The sequence below is a fragment of the Myxine glutinosa genome, chromosome 9 (assembly GCF_964187855.1).
Source record: "Myxine glutinosa chromosome 9, kmMyxGlut1.1, whole genome shotgun sequence".
Lineage (NCBI taxonomy): Eukaryota > Metazoa > Chordata > Myxini > Myxiniformes > Myxinidae > Myxine > Myxine glutinosa.
This window is the reverse complement of record NC_136269.1, coordinates 86,768,476-86,790,975: the sequence shown is the minus strand read 5'-3', so window position 1 is coordinate 86,790,975 and position 22,500 is coordinate 86,768,476. Positions and strand designations below refer to the sequence as shown.

The 22,500-nt window shown below is 44.8% G+C and overlaps 2 protein-coding genes across 6 annotated transcripts in view; both read left to right on the top strand.

Annotated features, from left to right (window-relative positions):
• Positions 1-22,500, top strand: part of MVD (mevalonate diphosphate decarboxylase) — a 304,225-nt gene that overhangs the window by 157,804 nt on the left and 123,921 nt on the right. The gene's annotated exons all lie outside the window — the stretch shown is intronic.
• Positions 1-22,500, top strand: part of LOC137435255 (guanine nucleotide-binding protein G(s) subunit alpha) — a 150,552-nt gene that overhangs the window by 81,960 nt on the left and 46,092 nt on the right. For all 4 annotated transcript variants that reach the window (XM_068128867.2, XM_078784500.1, XM_068128868.2 and 1 more), the window contains exon 4: positions 9,189-9,308. In XM_068128867.2, the coding sequence (XP_067984968.2) occupies positions 9,189-9,308 (120 nt within the window). The remainder of the gene's footprint in view (positions 1-9,188; positions 9,309-22,500) is intronic.

Here is a 22,500-nt window from a genome sequence, read left to right as displayed (position 1 = left end):
CTCTGTGGGTGCGGCTGCGTCTCTGTGCGTGCGCCTGCGTCTCTGTGGGTGCGCCTGCGTCTCTGTGGGTGCGCCTGCGTCTCTGTGGGTGCGCCTGCGTCTCTGTGGGTGCGCCTGCGTCTCTGTGCGTGCGCCTGCGTCGCTGTGGGTGCGCCTGCGTCTCTGTGGGTACGCCTGCCTCTTTGTGGGTGTGCCTGCTTCTCTATAGGCGCTCCTGCGACTCTATCTTGGTGTGAGTGTGTGTCTGTCTCTGTGGGCGTGTGTCTCTGTTTGCGTGTGTCTCTCTCTGTGCGCGTGTGTCTCTCTCTGTGCGTGTGTCTCTCTCTGTGTGCGTGTGTCTCTTTCTCCAGGGCCGCATTAACCTTTTGTGGGTCCCCATTTGGGGAACCATTGCAAAATGTTCATGTTGTTTACTGCGAAAATTTTATCGCAGTATTACTTGCATGCTCAATTCATGTAATTGTGATTGCTCGTGAACGTAAATTTAAAAATGGTATAAATGACATGCGCATACTATTCCAAAAGCGCTAAAACACAACAGGCGTAAAACACGAGCTTATCGCACTGGAACGGGAATAGACGTCATTATCAGTGTGGTTCCGTCACACACCAGGAAATGGTAGTATGTTTTTTCAATTTAAAATAGTATGGCTTTTTAAAAGTGGCATTAAATTCTGTACATATTCTTTATTGAACTGTATCGCAATGTGTACACTTAAAAATATATATCTTGGTCACTATGGGCCCCTTCTGTTTGTGGGCCTGGCACCATTGGGGCCATTGTAAACCCAGCGTTGCTTGTCTGTGTGCATGTGTCTGTCTCTGTCTCTCTGTGTGCATGTGTGTATCCCTGTCTTTGTCTCAGTGTATGTGTCTGTGTACACGTATCTCTGTATGTGCGTGTGTCTCTCTGTCTCTGTGTGCATCTGTGTTTGTGTATTTCTGTCTCTCTGTGTGCTTGTGTATTTCCCTCTGTGTCTCTGTTTGTGCACGTCTTTGACTTGGTTTTGCATTTCACCAACAGGACTCAATCATATTTGCATCAGCTCTTCCTTATTACATGGAGTTTCTAAAACAGATATCATGCCATCAGGTTTTTCAGATGATTGTGTGATTGTGATTATCAACCCCTTTCTTCTCCTTTCCCTGTCAAAGCTGAAGTACCTCAAAGCAGAGTTCTAGGCCCGATCCTCTTCCTAATACTCATCAATGATTCTGATTCTTTGGAAAATCCTCTTTCTCTTTGCTGATTGTGCCACTCTCTGCCGTGACATCCTTCATACCTCTCACAGACAGGCAGCAGCCTGCTCCCTCTCCTCAGACCTTAACAGAATATCAAACTGGTAAAACAATTGGAATATGTCTGAAGCATGACAAATCTCTCGCTCTCAATCTCACTCTCACTCTTACTATCAGTAAGGACCGTCTTGCGAACCCTCTCATCTACTTTCTTAACAATCATCTTGAAGAGGTTCAGTCACTCAAACTCTTGGGTCTCACTCTCAGCCATGATCTCTCTTGGGCAAGAAACATTTCAAAGTTGGCCTCCAAAGCCAGACGCTGACTGGGCATCCGCCGTTGTGTAGAGTCTTTCCTTGGCGCACCTGCATTCCTATCCACCTACAAGGCTTTCATCCAAAGATTGGTGTACTGCTCTCCCCTCTGGGCTGGCTTTCCTGCCTCACACCGTCCTCAGCTTGACGTCCTGGAAACCAAGGCCTTCAAGATCATTGGAATCTCTCGTGATGAAGCTGAGTCTATGGGTCTATCACTTTGCCATCGCTGACAGGTCGTTGGTCTCTGGCTTCTTCCACCTCATTTCTAGTATTGCACTGATTGTGTCCCCCTTACCCTCACCCCCTCCCTCCACAACCCCCCCCCCCCCCCCCCAGGCAGGATGCACACGGTCCACCAGCAACCCCCTCCTAGTAACACTGCCTGAATCCAGAACCACTGCTCACCTCCACATCCACGGATATATTCCTCTTTTCTTTCCCGCCTGTGGAACCACCTTCTACACTCTCTTCAATCTCGTTCTTCCCTCCTGGTCTTCAAGACAATATTTCATCACCACCTCAAGTCATCCCCCATCCAAAACCACGATCTTTTCTACACCCGTTAAACCACTCCCACCTCTCCCAAAATTTTGCTTATTTATCCATCTTGTCCACCCCTTGTGTTCTCCACTACTCCTCATCGTTACCTATATCCCTTGTTTGTCCATCTCCATCTACTTTGTCCTTCTGAACTGCTGTTGGTATTTCCACTTTCTAATGCTGTTCCCTTTATGTTGGGTCTTGATCTGTTCTGTGTCCTAGCACTTTCATGAGCCTTGGCCATGCATTTAAAAAACGTCTATTCTCTTACTTTGTCCACATAAATTATTAATAAATTATCTAAAGAACATTTTTCTAAAATCTATTTAGCAGGGCATATATATTTGTCCAATGTCACCTCTATTTCTGTAGGTCTACTTGGATTGTGGGAAGATGGACGTTCCCTTTTGGAGAGTCCCATTACTCTTAAAGAGCTTGGCACTGCTGTGCACAACCTAGCCATCAAGACAGCTTCTGGATTAGATGAGCTTACCACCACTGAGTTCTATTTAAAAAAACTTCGGCATCTTTAAGTCTCAAACTTAGACCTTCCTCAGAGCTGCCAATGAGACTTTCCTCCCAAAGAAAGGGGACTTATTATGTACTCGGTCTCTCGTTGCCTGTTGGCATTTTCCAGAAATCAATTTTATTTCTTTCTGTTTTTGTTGTGGGGGCTTCAAACATTCCTACACCCACTGAGGAATGGGGTCAGGCATCATTTAATGTTACCTTTCACATAGGCAGGCATAGATGCTATAGAGCAATGTTTTTAAAATATATCCTTTTTTCCATATTTCTTTAAAAAAGAAAATATATATATCCTTTTTTCCCTAAAACGCTCCGGCACTCACTGATGAACCTCTAAGTTTGACTTAGATCTATTCAGCCATCACTATGAATAATGGTGACATACAGACAAACAAACCTCTTATGGTATAGATACCAAACTGCTGCCCAATTTCCCTGCTATATACCGACAATACGGTTGTTGTTTTTCAAACGTCTTGGCATTTCCATTTCTTCCTCATCTTCCTCACTTCAGTCCTCACTATTGGGTAAAGACTGATGTTATTGTGTTCCTAAGTGTTCAATGATTAACATTGCAAGAGATTGAAATATTTCAGGAAAACTGTGAAGAATTGGAACTTGATCTTCATCAGGAGAAAACATTTGATCATGTTGATAATCGACATCTTTTTTTAAGTGCTTGAGGAGTGCAGATTTGGCCCCACCCTTATTTATTACGTCAAGCTGCCTTATCTATGCAAGTATATAAATATTTTTGTGTGTTTGTGCATTTGTACGTTATTCTTTAACGGCCAGACCATAGCACCTAGAGGCCCCAAATTTTGGGGGGTTTTTTGTGGACTAAGTCGGGGCTTGCGTAAGCAAATAACAAAGACAATAGGAGATAAGAGGGGGAAAGAGAGGGAAGCACAACAACAGTGGGGAACAGGGACATCAGGAGATCTGTATAAGAGAGAGGGCTGGGGTGGGGTACATGGGATAAACAAGATGGACACTACAGGGACTTTCAGGAAAGAAAACGGAATTTGAAGGAGGTGGGTTTAGGGTGGATTAACGCGGGTAGAAAAGATAATGGTTTTGGATGGGGGGAAGATATGAGATGGTGGTGAACAGCTGTTTTTAAATACCTGGAAGGAAGAGTGGGATTGAAGAGCGTGGGAGTTTTTTTCCAGAGGCGAGAAAAAAGAGGAATGTGAGCAGAGAGTTTTGATTTTGTCAGTTCCACCAGAAGGGGGTTTCTGGCAGACCTTGTGCATCCTGCACAAATTTTTGTTAGGGCGGGGGGGGGGGGGGCGCAGAGCACAGACAGAGCAGGGGGTGCAAAGCTGGGGAGGAGTCGGTAGAAGACAGACAGACCACCAACCTGCCTGTGGTGAGAGAGTGAAAGGCCCTCAGAATCAGCTTCATCGTGGGAGATACCAATGATTCTAAAAGCTTTGGTTTCTGCAGCGTGAACCCGAGCTAGGTGTGAGGCAGGAGCACCAGCCCAGAGGGGAGAGCAGTACTCCATCAAGCTGCAGATGGGAGAGGATGAGCTTTGTATGTATTGTATTGTATGTGGTGAGCAGCTTAGTAGTTCGAAGGAAGGCACTACTAAGCTGCTCACAACATACACGATGGAGGATGCCCAGTCGGTGATAGGCTTTGGAGGCTAGCTTGGGAATGTGGCTTTCCCAGGAAAGATCATGGCCGATAGTGAGACCAAAATCTTGTGTGACAGAACTTCTTCAAGAGGATTGTTGAAAAAGATGGGCGGGTTTTCCAGACGGTCTTTTCGGAGAGACATAGTGAGAGTGTGAGATTTGTCAGGATTGAAAGACATGTTCCTCATGTTTGACCAGTTTGTGATTTTGCCCAGGTCTGCAGAGAGTGAAGAGGCTGCTGTCTGGCAATCTGAGGGTTGAGATATAGTACGACAGAGAGTGAAGTCATCAGCAAAACGATAGAGGATTTTCCAGAGAGTTGGAGAGATCATTGATGAAGATTAGAAAAAACACAGGGCCCAGAACTGCCTTGAGGAACTCCAGCCTGGACAGGAAGGGGAAATGAGAGAATTCCATTCAGGGCTACACTTGCCTGCGACCAGAGAGAAAGTCTGAAAGCCATGATTGGAGATTGAAATGGATACCTTAACAATAGAGTTTGATGAGCAGTGTGGGGTGCCCAAACTGTATTGAAAGCACGAGATATGTCAAGGGAGACAGCTTTGATCTCCTGTCTGGCGTTGAGGACCTCCATCCATTGTTGGGAAAGCAGAAGCAGCATCTCCAGGGTAGAGTAGCCTGGTCTAAATGCAAATTGATGATCTGAGATTAAGCCATTGGAGAAGAGGAAGGATTTAATATCATAAGCGATGATGGATTCCATGACCTTGCTGATGATTGGGAGCAGGCTGATTGGTCTGTAGTTGAAAGGATCTGTTTTTGTGTAAAGCGGTAATTTTTGCTCATTTTCAAGCAGATGGCAAATAACCTTGAGCAAATGAGTGTGTGAATCGAACAAGGAAAGGGTTGAATAGAGCAGCAGAGCAGGATTTTAGGACCCTTGGGCTGATGCCGTCTGGTCCAGTTGCAGAATCAGAGTCAATGTTTGGCAGCCACTTCTCCACCTTGTCAGGAGAGAAGGACACATAATCCAGGAGAAGCTGGGTGCGACTAGGTATGATGGGTATGGAGAGTGATGGGTTTGGGACTTAAGATTTTGAAGCAAACACAGAGTTGAGGCATTTATTATTTTCACGGGCAGTGTCATCGGTGGAGCCATTTGAGATAATGAAGGGGGAACAAACACCAGAAGCCACCGCTGGCCTCGCAGGCAAAAGGTGTAACCACCATGAAGCCAATAGCTCCATAGTGTATCAATGTCCAACACGTCCCAAAACCACTGCCGGAAAGAGCTCACCCAGCCATGCAGCACTGAGTTTCCCCCTTCCCTCCCACCCCCAGGGAAGCACCGGGTAGCCCCTGCTAGGAATATAACATTTCCAGTGTGCTTAAGATTAAGAATGGCCTTGTTACACCGTTTGTGATTAACAGGGGAATTTGACATGGTTGCCTCCTCAGATGCTCAAAGCTCTTCATCAAATCCTTGCTGATTTATTTGTGATTGACTTAGCGGGTTTCATCCTTATTATCCAGTGACCAATCAAGGTGTTGGCCTACGCTGATGATATATGTTTGGTTGTACTGTTTCTCCATGACATCAATATCATGGTCCAGTGTTTATCCACATTGGGGAAGCTTCTACACAAATGAATTTGAGCAACCCGAGTGCTTTTTGGCATAGACCTTCTTACTAAAGAGCCCCAGGGCTTCCAGAGCCACTTCAATGAGTTAATGATAGTGTGAAGTGTCTTGGTGTTTTCATGGGTAAGGAAGCTACATTGGCAAAGAATTGGGATGCTTTGTTGGATCATGTTGAGGTGAAGTTGCAAAAATGGAAAGGTTTACTTCTGCAACTGTCACATCATGGAAGAGCTCTGGTAATTAATAGTTTTGTGGCTTCTTCCTTTTATGGCACAGATGTTTTTGTTTTTTTTGTGCTTTGTGCGCTTTTTCTGGAACGGGAAACTTTTCTGCTGAGTTTCTCAGTTGGCTTCTGAGTGGTGGAGGCCAACATTTGGTTGACGGATGAGCTGCTTAGTGGCCTTCTGACTGTCAGTTTTCCTCCGCAGTCCACATTCTATATATACGTGACCATCTCCACCATGGGTGAATGGACCTTGGCACATGTTGCAACACGCTCAGAGATCATGGGCTATGTCCGTACCTTATTTTTATAGATCTTTAAAAAATTGATACGTCTCCTTTCTCCGGCTTCTGTAAAAGTGTATTAACTTCCCCTTCCCCCCACCCCCATGCCCTCAGCCCACTCTCCTTCCACCCCTCCAATCCCGTGTTGTCCACATGGTGATCTTCATTGTGGATCGACGTTGGGTTCTTCCTTCCAATCACTTACTGCTCCAGTTTTCAAGTCTTTTGACAGACGAGTGTCCATTTTATAAGCGGCCTGAACACCTTTTTCACATTTGATATTGAATGTGAACGGTTAATGTCCTTGTTTCTATTTCATCTTTTTTTTTTTCTTTTTCTTCTATTTTTGTATTCAAGATCGAGGCTCGTGTAGGAGCCAACATCAATCACAAAAAAAACGGACACACAAAACATACAATAAAGGAAGCGGGAGACAAAATGGGGAGAGAGAAGGAAGCACACAAGTACAACAGCAGAGAACAGGGACATTGGAAGATCTGTGGGAGGGAGAGGGCATTGGTAGGTTGGGGGGTGGGGGGGGTTGAATTCCAGGATTCTAGAACTTCCAGGATTTGAATTAACGGGGGTAGAAGAGATCAAGGTTTTGGATGGGGGAAGATAGGAGATGGTGGTGAACAGCTGTTTTAAAGACCTGGAGGAAGGAGTGGGATTGAAGAGAGTGAGGGAGTTTGTTCCAGGGGCGGGAGTAAAGAGGAATGAAGGAGTGAAGGTGAGCAGAGAGTCTTGATTTTGGCAATTTCACTCGAAGATTGTTGCTGGCAGATCTTGTGTGACCTGTAGGAATATTTGGGGGACAGAGCACAGATAGAGCTGGGGGAACTAGGCTGGACAGGAGTCGGTAAAAGACAGAAAGACCACTACCTGCCTGCGGTGAGTGAAAGGCCCTCGGAGTTAGCTTCATCGCGGGAGATTCCAATGATTTTTGAAAGCTTTGGTTTCAACAGCGTGAAGACGAGCTAGGTGTGAGAAGCAGGAGCACCAGCCCAGAGGGGAGAACAGTATTCCATTGAGGAGCAGATGAAAGCATTGTATGTGGTGAGGAGTTCAGGTATGCCAAGGAACATCGAAATTGTTTTGTAAGTCCATGGTTGACTTTTAATACTTGCCTGTTTATATATGGGTGACACCTCTCTCATAAATGGTCAAATACCATTCTCACTAATTTCCTCGCTAGGGCAATCATGGTGGTTTACAAAACAAGGAGGAGGAAAATAGATGGCCTTGAAATTAATGATGGGGATATTCTGTTGTTTAAAACCCCTGTAGTAAGCCAACAACAACAACAACAACATGCATTTTAAAGGCCATTTTCCCTACTAGAGCGGGGGTTAGCCTTGCGGTCCCCATGACAATGTTCTCCATTTTGCCCTATTTTCTGCATCTCTCCTTCTTAACCCCCTTGCCCGCATTTCTTCTTCCACCATCTTTAGCCAAGTCTTTCTCGGTCTTCCCCGTCCTCTACTTCCTTCTACATTCATTTCCATCACTCTTCTCAACCAGTCACTTTCATCCTTCCTCAACACATGACCAAACCATCTCAACCTGTTCCTCTTCACAGCATTAATCACAGGCTCTATTCCCATCATCTTTCGCAATTCATCATTTGTCTTCCTCTCTCTCAACGATACTCCGCACATCCGTCGAACCATTCGCATTTCCACCCTTTCCAACCTTCGTTGCTGCTCTACGTTCATTACCCATGTCTCGCTCCCATAAATCATAACACTTCTCACACATGCAGCATACACCTTTCCCTTCAGCTTCAACGACACTCCCCTCATCATCAGCACGCCACTCAGTTCCCGAACCTTCTTCCATGCACATCTCACTCTAGCAACCGTTGCCAAGTCTGATCCACCTTCTCCATTCAGCATGTCTCTGAGGTAGCAAAATGTTTTCACACCTTCCAGCTTCACGCCGTCTCCAAGATCCAACTCAACATTTCCTCCATCTGCAGCTCCCTCTGTGCACACCTTACATTTGAATGTAGCTGCCACACTGGTTAATGACCCTCTCAGACCACTACATTTTTTATGAACCCACTCAGCGCACATTGTACATTGAATGGAGTTCACTCCGACACCCTTCCTACACACAGCACAGGGCCACTTCCCAGTTCTTTCCACCTCACCACATGCTTTACCACTTGCCATCATCTTCGTCTTTCCGATATTCACCTTCAGACCTTTTGTCTCCATACATTCCTTCCACTTGTTCATCTTCTCCTTCAGTCCATCCATACTTTCTGCAATCAACACCAGATAATCTGCATACAACAACTCCCACGGTAAACCCTCCTTTATGTTCTGAGCCAGCACCTCCATCACAGCTACAAATAGTAGTGGACTTAGTACCGACCCCTGATGCACTCCCACCTTCACCTCAAACTCACCACTGTTCCCGTCCTTCGTCCTTACAGCTGTGCGCGCTCTTTTGTACAGTAAGGGTGTCCTTGTAGTAAGCCGTAAAAAAATTAATTTCCTTTTTAATGTAACTGGAATAACCGCATCACTAATTATGAATAATTGGAAAGCTATTGTTATTTTAAGCAAAAGGGTGTATAGGTGATGTAATTTGCAAAGTATTTTAGCCGCAGATAACTGGTTACTATTTTTTTTCCTCTTTTGAAATGGCACTGCAAAGTTCCTGTTGGTTTTCTATTTTTATTTTTATGTTTTATAATAAAAGATACAAATCCCCTCCCACTCCCCGATCAATTCTTCACTGTATTGTAATACTTGCATGATCCCCACGTTCGTGACACTCTTCCCACCAACGTGCCTCCTCGCAGACTATAACCGGAGCTATGAACACACTCATCCCACCTGTTCCCCTTGCCATCCCTGAACATCGGCACTGCATGGAATATATCCAGAAAGTGAGCATGCAGAACGACTTTGAGTTCACACAGGTATGGTTAATCTTCAACTCTGTCTTTGCTGTTTCTTATTTTGGACGAACAGAGTATCTGAGGTAGTGTCATTGCCTCTGTGCAGTCTACCTTGTGTTACTTTACTGACTATAAACCATCCTCCTGGTGCTTCACAAGTACAGTGTTACCTCAATGAGTCCACATTTCTGCAGTATTAAGCTTGCTCTTCAATCTTTTGACATTTGCTTGTTCATGTTGGATGTCACTGGTGACTTTTGAAAAGAGTAGACCATTGTGTGCTTGGCTTTATATTCATTTTCTACAATCATCTGGTTATGCTGCATCAATGACTTTGCTGTGTCTCGGTAATGGTGCAATCAGCGGACAAAGTTTGCACTTTAATCTTGTTGAAGTATGCATTTAGTCAGGAATTTACTAATATTGCAGTTTGCTTTCAAGTTAACGCTATTTTTATCCCCACGCTTTTTTGTTTAATGAGGCGATATTGTAATCTGTGTCTGTCTGTCCATCCATCATGCTGTCTCCCTAAATGGTTGTGCAGAATTTCAACAAACTTGACAATTATGATCACCACATGGCACAAATGTGTAAGAGTAATATCATTGTTGGCCGTGCCAAAACGTCAAATACTGGGGTCAAAAGGTCAAATACCAAAAAATGCAATTATGGGTATATTGGCAAACAATTTTAAATGAAACTTTGTATGTGTAATCAACATTGGGGGTTGGGGACATACAATCAACATGCATGAAATATGTAGCGATTTTTGGGGATTTGACCCCTACTTTATGCCTCAGGGGTTGGGGACTTAGGGTCGCAGGCGTCAAAACAGAAAAAAAAAAAAAAAAAACCTCAAAGTTTGATGTTGGGTCATTCCTGGTGAATCTCAAGACACGGTTTTAGCTGCTTATGCAGCTTTTTTTTTTTAATACCATCTACCAGGGTGAGCCATAAGCCCCAGGAGTAATAACATATTACAGTAATACATAATAACAGGAGTAATAATCATATATTACAGTAATACAACAATTACAATACGTCCTTAGACATCGAATGCATCCATATGACGTCTGTTGTTGTCACGGCACAAGATCATTTTTCTCCACGTGCGGTGTGAAAACCGACGCAAAATACCATGTGTTATGGTGCCAAATGCTTCCTGAATGTGCTGTTTCAGTTCATCAACAGATGCCATACGATGTTCTGCAACCTCAGCTTTGACGTACCCCCTCAGAGCATTGTCACAACTGGTCAGGTCAGGACTGCGCTGTGGTCACAGAAATGTTGGCAAAGACTTGGCAATCCAATGTTAGGAAAAATTTGATTGAGGTAATTTCGTACCACACCTGCATGATGCACAGGTGCCCCATCCTGCTGGAAATAAATCTCAAATGCTAATCCATGTCGTTCAAGTTTAGGTGTGAGGTAATTCTTCAACATATGCAGATATGATTGGTGGTTGACCGACACATCACAAAAGTATGGACCAATGAGGTGGTGGGCAGATAATGCCACCCAAACCATAATATGTGGTGGATGGTCTTGCACTTCTTCAACATTATGTGGATAAGCATCACTCCAAAAGTAAACATTGTATGGAGATGAACTGAGGTAAACAGCACACTCATCACTAAACATAACCTTTGATATTTTAGGAATTGTATCGCAGTGCTGCAACAGTCTGTCACTAGCTGTGAACCTGTTTTCATGATAATCTGACGATTCACAAATGACAGTTGGTTTATATGATTTCATGTGAAGGTTTTCTTTCATTGTGTGATACAACGACGAATACGAAAATCTGACCCTGCAGAACGTTTCTGTAATGATTTTTTCAGAGATCTGAGAACGGATGTTTTAATGTTTTGAATTCCCAACAACAACAACATGCATTTTAAAGGCCATTTTCCTTCCTTGCTAGAGCGGGGGTTAGCCTTGCGGTCCCCATGACAATCGTCTCCATCTTGCCCTATTTTCTGCATCTCTCCTTGTTAACCCCCTTGCCCGCATTTCTTCTTCCACCATCTTTAGCCAAGTCTTTCTCGGTCTTCCCCGTCCTCTACTTCCTTCTACATTCATTTCCATCACTCTTCTCAAGCAGTCACTTTCATCCTTCCTCAACACATGACCAAACCATCTCAACCTGTTTCTCTTCACAGCATCAATCACAGGCTCTATTCCCATCATCTTTCGCAATTCATCATTTGTCTTCCTCTCTCTCAACGATACTCCGCACATCCATCGAACCATTCGCATTTCCACTCTTTCCAGCCTTCGTTGCTGCTCTACGTTCATTACCCATGTCTCGCTCCCATAAATCATAACACTTCTCACACATGCAGCATACACCTTTCCCTTCAGCTTCAACGACACTCCCCTCCTCATCAGCACGCCACTCAGTTCCCGAAACTTCTTCCATGCACATCTCACTCTGGCAACCGTTGCCGAGTCTGATCCACCTTCTTCTCCATCTCGAATGTTTTGAATTCCCAAATCACGGATATTTGGCCTTTCACTGTGCTTGCTGTCGAGTGCACTTCCAGTCTGAAATCCATTTCCCCCCAAAGATGAAGATTTGATTTTGACAGTGCTGGCTTTCCAAAACGCTCCTCGAAGTCTTCTTGCACCTGTTTCATTGTCTTGTTTGTGTTTCTCCTCTCGTGGCACCACACCACTGCTACCACCCTTCCTTCCACTGTAAATGGAAAGTGTCTAAATCTTGTATAAGCAGCTATAACCGTGTCCTGGGACGTATAACTCAACCTGTAGTGTTGAATTTGTTTTTCCCTTTGAAATGCAAGCTATCTTATAATAAATGATTGATTCGCACAAGCATGGTGTCATAAGAAAAAAATATTGACTTTGTTTAGGTTATGATCATATTAGTTTGTCAGTGGGATGGTTTTCAGCGCTCAGGTCGTTTTGCTTGTCGGGGGTTGGTGGCTGGCAGCTTGTACAAACCGGATGTGAAGTGAAAAGGAATCTTATTGAGTTAGAGGGCATTGGGAAAGTGTGCTGTTTGAAAAGACGATGAAGAAATAAGTGAGATTGTATTTAATGTCTGTCATTCCCTTTCCAACGTCGATCTTTCCTTTTGTGCTGATGGTGCCTGTCTGTGTTGTCCATAGTTTTGTTATCAAATAAGAAAGTGCCTTTCTGACTATTTTATTGTTATTAACCATCGACAGCAGGATTTGGACTGGGCAATAGTTCTTTCGGGTCGTTTGGGAGGAGCGCAGGGTGTGGTTTTGCTTGGTTTCATTTTCTTTGAGGTAAGTGCTGTGTTCCGTGTGGGACAACAAACAAACCTGCTTTAACCAGTCTAGGAACACAGCCTTTCAATACACCAGGCTTGGCATTGCAATGGTTAACGTGTCCGCTCAGAGCATGGGAGGTCGGCGATTCAAGCCCTGGTCGAGTCAAGCCGTAGTCTTTTGAAATGGTATGTGCTGTTCCTTGCTTGACATTCAGAATTTTGAAGAACGTTAAGAGCCCAGATAATCTCAAGAGGTTGGGTATCCACAGAGAGGACAAAGTTCCTCCTGAGGAAACGCCCCCGCTGAGTGTGGTGAGAAAGGCTGCGGCATTGTTGTGACTGTTGGTACCCAGAGTACCCCCAGGAAATGATAGCACTTCCCCCAAGCTCAGTGGCTATGTTTGTCTCGTCTAAGTCGCGTGTGCGTGTGCGTGTGTGTGTGTGTGTGTGTGTGTGTGTGTGTGTGTGTGTGTGTGTGTGTGTGTGTGTGTGAGTCGGTGCCGTGCCGTACCGTACCATCCCCAAGTGGGCTTTCAGTCATCTATTTAGGTTGTGGTTCAGACCTCTGCTGATTCTGGGCCCCCCTGATCCAAAATCGAAAAATCTAAGCAGACCATCGAGGTTGTATCAGGTTTCGGAGCAATCAGTTGGTAAAGGAACGAGCAGGGATCCGAAGGTTGGAGGGCAATGCCCCCTGGGAGGTCCCATGATCCAAAATTGCAGCCTGTGTAATTGTGCTGGCTATTGTCTTGTATTCCACGTGTCAAGTTTCAGAACAATCAGCCGGGTGATGAGGGTGATAAGTAGCAAATATAGAAAAAAAGTTAACGGACGGACCGGACATCACGACCCATTATATAAGTTAATCTCTTTGAGAATCGAGATGAGTTGACCTCATAATCAGCATGCAATGGAAAGAAGGAATGATCAAATTCAAGACAGCTAGCTAGCGAGCACGCACATATGAACAACTTGGTGAGAGGGTGTGTATAGTGGTGGGGAATAAACGCTGTTGTGGTGGTGGTAGTGGGTGGCAGAATAACACCCAAATGGAAAGGCTCAGTTCCCATCTAAATGCTTGCTTCACAATGCTGCAATCCCAAACTGGTAGTGGGTGGCAGAATAATACCCAAATGGAAAGGCTCAATTCCCATCTAAATGCTTGCTTCACGATGCTGCAATCCCAAACTCAAATTCCATACGTGCCAATCTGACCGTAGTTTCCTAATTTACTCGTAATATGTTTTATTTTATTTTTAAATCTCCACCAGTTTTGCACACTGCAGAATCGCACTTGGTAGAGCGCATACATCTGCCGGACTGAACCGTTTACGTTTTGTGTCTCATTGACAGGCTGGACCTGCATCCGGACCTTAACCAAAATCGAATTGGCTTGTTCTTGTCACACCCAAATCATCCACCTAGTTTTTTGGCCCCACCTCTCCATGGTGAAGATCACTTCGGCAGTCTGCACTTCTTCTTTTTCTTCTTTTTTTTTTTCTTCTTTTTTGGTATACAAGATTGAGGCTCGTGTAAGAGCTAACATTAATCACACGAAAAAAACGGACACACAAAACATACAATAAAGGGAGCGGGAGACAAGATGGGGAGAGAGAGGGAAGCACACAAGTACAACAGCAGAGAACAGGGAGATCTGTGGGAGGGAGAGGGCTTGGCAGGAGGCATGGGAAGGGGGAGGGGGTGGGGGTGGGAGAGGTATAAAATACATGGACACTGCTATGACTTCCAGGAAAGAAGTTGGTATTTCAAAAAAGTGGATCTGGGGTGAATTAACGGCGGTAGAAAAGATCAAGGTTTTGGATGGGGGAAGATAACAGATGGTGGTGAACAGCTCTTTTAAAGACCTGGAGGGAGGAGTAGGATTGAAGAGACTGAGAGAGTTTGTTCCAGAGGCGGGAGTAAAGAGGAATGAAAGAGTGAAGGTGAGCAAAGAGTCTTGATTTTGGCAACTTTACAAGAAGAGGGTTGCTGGCAGATCTTGTGCGACATGGAGGAATATTTGTGGGACAGAACACAGCTAGGCCGGATAGGAGTCGGTAGGAGACAGAAAGACCACCAACCTGCCTGCAGTGAGTGAGTGAGTGTGTGAGTGAAAGGCCCTCACAATCAGCTTCATCGCGGGAGATTCCAATGATTCTGAAAGCTTTGGTTTCAACAGCGTGAAGCCGAGCTGGGTGTGAGGAGGAGCACTAGCCCAGAGGGGAGAGCAGGATTCCATTGAGCTGCGGATGAAAGCCTTTTATGTGGTGAGGAGCTCAGGTGTGCCAAGGAAGGACTTCACACGACGGAGGATGCCCAGTCTGTGACTGGCTTTGGAGGCCAGCTTGGAAATGTGGTTTTCTCAGGAAAGGTCATGGCAGACAGTGAGACCCAAAAGCTTGAGTGACAGAACTTCTTGGAGAGGATTGTTGAGAAAGTAGATGGGAGGGTTGTCCAGTCGGTCTTTTCGGAGAGACATAGTAAGAGTGTTAGATTTGTCAGGATTGAAAGACATGTTCCACTTGTTTAACAAGTCTGTGATTTTGTCCAGTTCTGCAGAGAGTGAGGAGGCTGCAGACTGCCAATCTGAGGGATGAGGAATGGAGCGGCAGAAAGTGGAGTCATCAGCAAAGAGATAGAGAGGATTTTCCAGAGAGTCGGAGAGATCATTGATGAAGACCAGAAAAAGCACAGGGCCCAGACCACTGCCTTGGGGAACTCCAGCCTGAACAGGAAGGGGAAATGAGAGAAATCCATTCAGGGCCACACGTTGACTACGACCAGAGAGGAAGTCCGCAAGCCATGGTGGAGATTTCCATGGATACCATACGAGGAGCGTTTGATAAGCAGAGCGTGGTGCCAGACAGTATCGAAGGCACGTGATATGTCAAGGCAGACAGCTCTGATTTCCTGTTTGGCATTGAGGACCTCCATCCATTGTTGAGACACCAGAAGCATCATGTCCAGAGTGGAGTGACCTGGTCTGAAACCAAATTGATGATCAGAGATCAAGCTATTGGAGAAGAGGAAAGATTTGATATCCGAAGCAATGATGGATTCCATGACTTGGCTGATAATTGGGTGCAGGCTGATTGGTCTGTAGTTGCAAGGATCTGTTTTTTGCACCTTTTTTGTGTAAAGCGGTAATGTTTGGTGATTTCCAAACTTATGGCAGATGACCTTGAGCAAAAGAGAGGGTGAAGAGAACAGAGAGAGGGTGTGAAAGAGTGGCAGAGCAGGATTTTAGGACCCGTGGGCTGATGCCGTCTGGTCCAGTTGCAGAATCAGAGTCGAGGTTTGACAAAAACTTCTCCACATTGTCAGGAGAGAAGGACACAGAGTCCAGGAGCATTTGGGTTTGACTAGGTAAGGTAGGAACAGAGAGATGGGTTTGGGACACAAGATTTTGAGCAAACACAGAGTTGAGGCATTCGGCTTTGTCACGTGCGGTGTCAACTGTGTAGCCATTTGAGGTGAGGGAGGGGATGGAGGGGGAACAAACACCAGAAATGGATTTGACCAGACACCACCAGGATTTGGAGGAAGGAGACAGGTTTGAGAGTTCATTCTTGAGTGTGGAGAGATAGTGCTTCCTGGCACCCCTGAGGGGAGACACACACTTGTTTCGAGCTTGGACGGAAGGAACTGAGATTTCCTTCAGTTGGATTTGCCTTCCAAGAGGCAAAGGCAAGTTGTTTCAGGGTAACTGCCTCACTATAAGATTCAGTGTACCATGGACGGAAGGAAGGGTAAGACAACTGAAGACGAGATGGGATAAATCTGTGCATGAGAGAGAGCAGTTTGCTTTGGAAGAATTCACAGGAAGAATTGATGTCAGAGGCGGTAGAGATGGGAGACCAGTCCAGATGATTGATGGCTGCTTGAAGACCGTGCCAGTTGGCCTGAGTGAAATGCCAGACTCGTCGACGCTGAGGAGGCTCTCTTAGAATGGCCAGAGAGATGTCCACTTTAACAAGCACATGATCAGAAGAACCTATTGGAGCAGAAAAAGAGCAGCAGACATTTGCAGGGATGTTTGTCATAACCAAGTCTAGAAGAGAAGATACTCCATTGACTGAGATCCGGGTCGGGGAATTGACAGATTTAGTCAGTCCCAATGAGTCACAGAAGTCCTTTGCTGAGGTGCCATGGCTGGTGAGAGAGGAACCCACACCCAGCCAGCTGGCATGATGACAGTTGAAGTCGCCACATATGAGGAAGAGAGAGTTGGGATGAGTTGATAGAAGTTGCTCCATGTTGTCAGACAGCGAAATGTAAATGGAGGCATCACTGTTTGGAGGACGGTACTTTAAAAATATAAAGAGTCTAGTTTTGTATGTCCAGTATCCGGATCTCCACCAAATTCGAAACTTCTGTGTTGTCACACACCACACCTGTCGACCAAATTTCGTCCAAATCGGTTCATAACTTTTTGAGATATCGTACTATGCAGTGCAGTCGGACCCCATCATTCACGGGGGATACTGCGTTCCTGGATAATGCCGCAAATGTCGGAACCACAAATGTTGGGGCAGTTTCAATAGGAAAAGGGTGTATAGGTTCCTGATTGTTCCTGAATTGCAGAAAATCATGAATGTCGAGGAAAAGCCACGAATATCATGCCATTGTTTCAATGGGGAAAAGGGGGATAGGTTGTAGGTTCCTAGTGGTTCCTGATTCATGTAAAAGGCCGCGAATGGCGACACCACAAACATCTGGGCATTTTCATTGGGGAAAATTGGGATAGGTTAAATTTCCTGATTCCTAGGGGAGAATTTTTAAAGTTTGAAATTTTTTTCGTCTGGGAATGCACATGGTTACACTTTCATTAAAATGCTTACAAATCAAAACTCGGATGGTGCCATATTCAACAGCTGGTAATAGCACTGATGGATGCAGTCAGTGCGAGAGGATAAGGAAGTATCTCTTCGGAAATAATTTTCTGCTTTTAAAAAACCTTTTATAAAGTATTCATTTTACATTATTTGAGGCTCGTAGTGGAGCACACGCATGCGTGCGCGGAGAGACACGGGCGCGCGTGCGCGGAGAGACACGGGCGCGCGTGCGTGGAGACACACACACACACACACACACACAAAGAGACTTTACATATTGAAATGTAAAAGGATGATGGTATGCCAAAAAGTTATGTTGAGGTAAGGATGGTGACAAAGTATCCTCCGTCTTTCTTTGATTAATGATTGTTGCCTGTCCATCCCTGCCTTCATTTACATTGATAGTGTATGTTGATTGTTTTCCTGTATAATATTTCACTGGTCAAATTCAAACAGTTGTAACATACTGGAGTCAGCTCCTCTTTGTGGTGGTTGTGAACCCAAATCGAGAGAGTTGTATTGTATAATTTGCAGGTACAACAATTATTTAAAGAAATATGTAGGGATGCTTTCACATGATAATTTATTGTCACCATCCTTACCTTGTTGACATAACTTTTGCCATACCATCCTGATATCTTTTTCCATATTTACAAATGTTTTTTGTAAACCTTGTAAGATAATAAACTTAGATGGGCAACTCTGAATCTGTTTGTGTGTTTATTGTTCAAGGGTTGTCATTTAAGGAGAAGGAACTTGATGAGTTATTTGACATGAATGGTGATATTTGGGCATATAATTGGCATCAGGTTACTATGGTAAGAGGAGTGTTCAATTTGGAGATTGCATCACATGTATGAGCTTGGAAACTTTCCAAGGGATTTGTGGTGTGGTGGACGGGGTTTGAGATGAAAGACGTTTTGGGTAAGGGATGTGTTTAAATGAGAGCCAAATTGATTTCACAAGGCCTGAAGTACGGAGCAATGTTCTTCCCTTTTAAGATTAATCTCCTAATTTTGCCGAAGTGAGACACTGTTTTCAAACTATACACAGAGGGGCTTGTTTGTATGTTGCCAGTGTCACACCAACTGAAGATTGTTTAGCAAATTTCTAAAATTAGTTTGTCCTTTAATCCATTTCCTTTTGCAGTTTTGGAGTCTAGTAGTGGTCATAGCTTATACGATGGATTTTTTTTTTAATCGCCCATAAAAGTTAAGAGAACGTTTACCTCCATGGGACACGATGTGTTCCAAGCATTAAATCTTCATCGTCAGGTTAATGCCCGAAACCTCAGCCGTACCGCTTCATATGGCGTTTTACATACTCTTATCTACATCTGGTTGACAAAATCCATGATTTTTCTTGTCCAGTGACCAGACCGACAGTATATCCTTCACACCGATTGGTGTCCTGTTGTGTTCCAGGCCGTAGCTTTGTTTCTATCCTTTTGTGAGAGGCATGCCATTTTACGGCATCGAGCATTCCAATGGTTGCCACATTTATGACCATGTCGTTGACTGTGTGACGAACTGTACGGTCATTTTAAAATTGTGTAACAGTGACATTGTTATCCTTTTCACTCGGTGGTTTTGTTTTTGGGATTTTTTGCTTCGTAAGGATGAGGAGGACACTTGTCCCCCGTCGCACAGCGTAGCGAAAGGGGGACTATGGCTTTCCCCTCCGTCCGTGTGTCCGTGCGTGCGGGCATGCGTGTTTGCGTGGGTGCATGCGTGCGTAAGCGAAGGACCGCATTCGAATTTGGTGTGTGGGTGCAACCCACGTCAAAATCCAAGATGGCCGCCGCCATGTATGTCTGATCTGATGCCATGTATGTCTGAACCTTGTGAGCGAAATATCTCGAAAAATACGCAAAGTACCAACTTCTAATCTGGTGTGTGGGTGTATCTAGGCACAAGCAAGAACGCTGTTTAAAATTGGGTTGCCACGTCAAAATTCAAGATGACCGCCGCCATGTATGTCTGAACATTGTGAGACGAATATCTTGAAAAATAAGCGAAGTACCAACTTCTAATTTGGTGTGTGGGTGTATGTCGGCAAAAGGAAGAACGCTATTGAAAATTGGGTCGCCACGTCAAAATCCAAGATGGCCACCACCATATATATGTCTGAACCTTTTGAGCGAAATATCTCGAAAAATAAGCGAAGTACCAACTTCTAATCTGGAGTGTGGCTGTATCTAGGCACAAGGAAGAACGCTGTTTAAAATTGGGTCGCCACGTCAAAATCCAAGATGGCCGCCACCATGTATGTCTGAACCTTGAGATGAATATCTTGAAAAATAAGCGAAGTACCAACTTCTAATTTGGTGTGGGGTTGTATCTCGGCATCAGGAAGAACGCTATTGAAAATTGGGTCGCCACGTCAAAATCCAAGGTGGCCGCCGCCATGTATGTCTGAACCTTGTGAGATGAATATCTTGAAAAACATGCGAAGTACCAACTTCTAATTTGGTGTGTGGGTGTATCTCGGCATAAGGAAGAAAGCTATTGAAAATTGGGTCGCCACGTCAAAATCCAAGATGGCCGCCGCCATATATATGTCTGAACCTTGTGAGCGAAATATCTTGAAAAATAAGCGAAGTACCAACTTCTAATCTGGTGTGTGGGTGTATCTAGGCATAAGGAAGAACGCTATTGAAAATTGGGTCGGCACGTCAACATCCAAGATGGCCGCCTCCATGTATGTCTGAACCTTGTGAGCGAAATATCATATCATAGCATGTTTTCTGCGTCTTCCACTTTGTCAACTCACATCCCTTCCCCGACGGGGGACCTAGGCGTAACGCTTGTTTAATTTCATTCATTCGCCCCCTAGGTTCCACAAGTTAACACGATAAGATTATGCCGCTGTAGCTGTGTCATGATATGGATTCATTTTTTTTCCACCTCATGGTCATTAAGTGCTCCAGTGAATAGGTGCAAGTACGTACTGTATAACATACAGTACTTGCATTGCATATACAGTACGTGCATTCCATATATTTTATTTTGCTTTTTTTTCCCTTTTGGATGGTAGATTAGTGCAATTACAGAGGAACTTCCTTTGTCTACAGCACAACTTATTGATTTTACAAGGGGATGAATGCTAAGCCAATAAGTCTTGCCAAACAACAATGAAAAGGTGTATGTATATATATATATATATCAGTCACTATGCGACCTTCATATCATCAGTGGAGAACCGCCAGCAAGGTGTCCCATACAGCAAGGTGTCCACTGATGATATGAAGGTCGCATAGTGACTGATATAAAAACCGAAAGGTTCACAGAGTTACAAGTGTATGGAAGCCTCACTGCGTTGCCCTGATGAAGCCCCAACAAGGGCGAAACCAGGTCGGTAACTGTGAGTTTTGCATGCACTTGTGACAGTATCTGGATTTATTATCCGTAATGACGCACTGCTAGATGGTTCCTCTGGAGCTTTGCAGGCAATGCGGACATGCATGGCGATGACGTCATGTTGTCCGCTCATTAGGTTGGAGAACCAGATTACAGATACCATTATTAGTAACTCCCAACCGCAACCAGGTCGACTCCATATGATGAGTGGATACCAGAGATAACGTTACCGTGTGGCAGGCGGTGCTTATCGCTCCCAGCAAGGTGCAGCAGGAGCTGTATGGGACACCTTGCTGGCGGTTCTCCACTGATGATATGAAGGTCGCATAGTGACTGATATAAAAACCGAAAGGTTCACAGATTTACAAGTGTATGGAAGCCTCACTGCGTTGCCCTGATGAAGCCCCAACAAGGGCGAAACCAGGTCGGTAACTGTGAGTTTTGCATGCACTTGTGACAGTATCTGGATTTATAATCCGTAATGACGCACTGCTAGATGGTTCCTCTGGAGCTTTGCAGGCAATGCGGACATGCATGGCGATGACGTCATGTTGTCCGCTCATTAGGTTGGAGAACCAGATGACAGATACCATTATTAGTAACTCCCAACCGCAACCAGGTCGACTCCATATGATGAGTGGATACCAGAGATAACGTTACCGTGTGGCAGGCGGTGCTTATCGCTCCCAGCAAGGTGCAGCAGCAGCTGTATGGGACACCTTGCTGGCGGTTCTCCACTGATGATATGAAGGTCGCATAGTGACTGATATAAAAACCGAAAGGTTCACAGAGTTACAAGTGTATGGAAGCCTCACTGCGTTGCCCTGATGAAGCCCCAACAAGGGCGAAACCAGGTCGGTAACTGTGAGTTTTGCATGCACTTGTGACAGTATCTGGATTTATTATCCGTAATGACGCACTGCTAGATGGTTCCTCTGGAGCTTTGCAGGCAATGCGGACATGCATGGCGATGATGTCATGTTGTCCGCTCATTAGGTTGGAGAACCAGATTACAGATACCATATATATATATATATATATATATATATATATATATATATATATATATGTATATTTGTTATATATGTATATATATATATGTGTATATCCATCTATATATATATATATATATGTACTAGCAGAAGTACCCGGCATTTCCGGGCGGGGGAGGAGAGGGGAGGGTGAGAGGGGAGGGGAGAAGAGGAAGAGGGGGAGGGGAGGGGGAGAAGGGAGAAGAGGGGGAGGGGAGAAGAGGGGGAGGGGGAGAGGGGAGAAGAGGGAGGGGGAGAGGGGAGAAGAGGGAGGGGGAGAGGGGAGAAGAGGGGGGGATGGGGAGGGGAGAAGGGGCGGGGGGTAGGGGGGAGGGGGAGGGGGGAGTCAAGTCGGAAGTCAGTCGTCAATTGAATGTCGCATTTATTTTTTATTCCCTGTCAAATGGCATTGGTCCCGCATTCCGAACCCGGAAGTCGGAAGTCATTGTCGTCAAATAAATGTTTCACTCTCTGTCACATGCCGTTGGTCCCATGTCAATCGGATGAAGTTGAAAAATTAACGTTACGAAGTTTCTCTGGGACGTACTGATTCCGAATATGAAGTTTAAAAATTAACGTTCCGAAATACGCTGATGACGTCATAATTTTAAAACGCGAAGTATTTAAAATTGTAAGGTGTGCTGTAGTTGCTCTGAGACGAACTGATTCCGAATATGCCTTTGGTTTTGCTCTGCGATGAGTAGTTCTCGAGTGAGTAGTTCTCGAGCC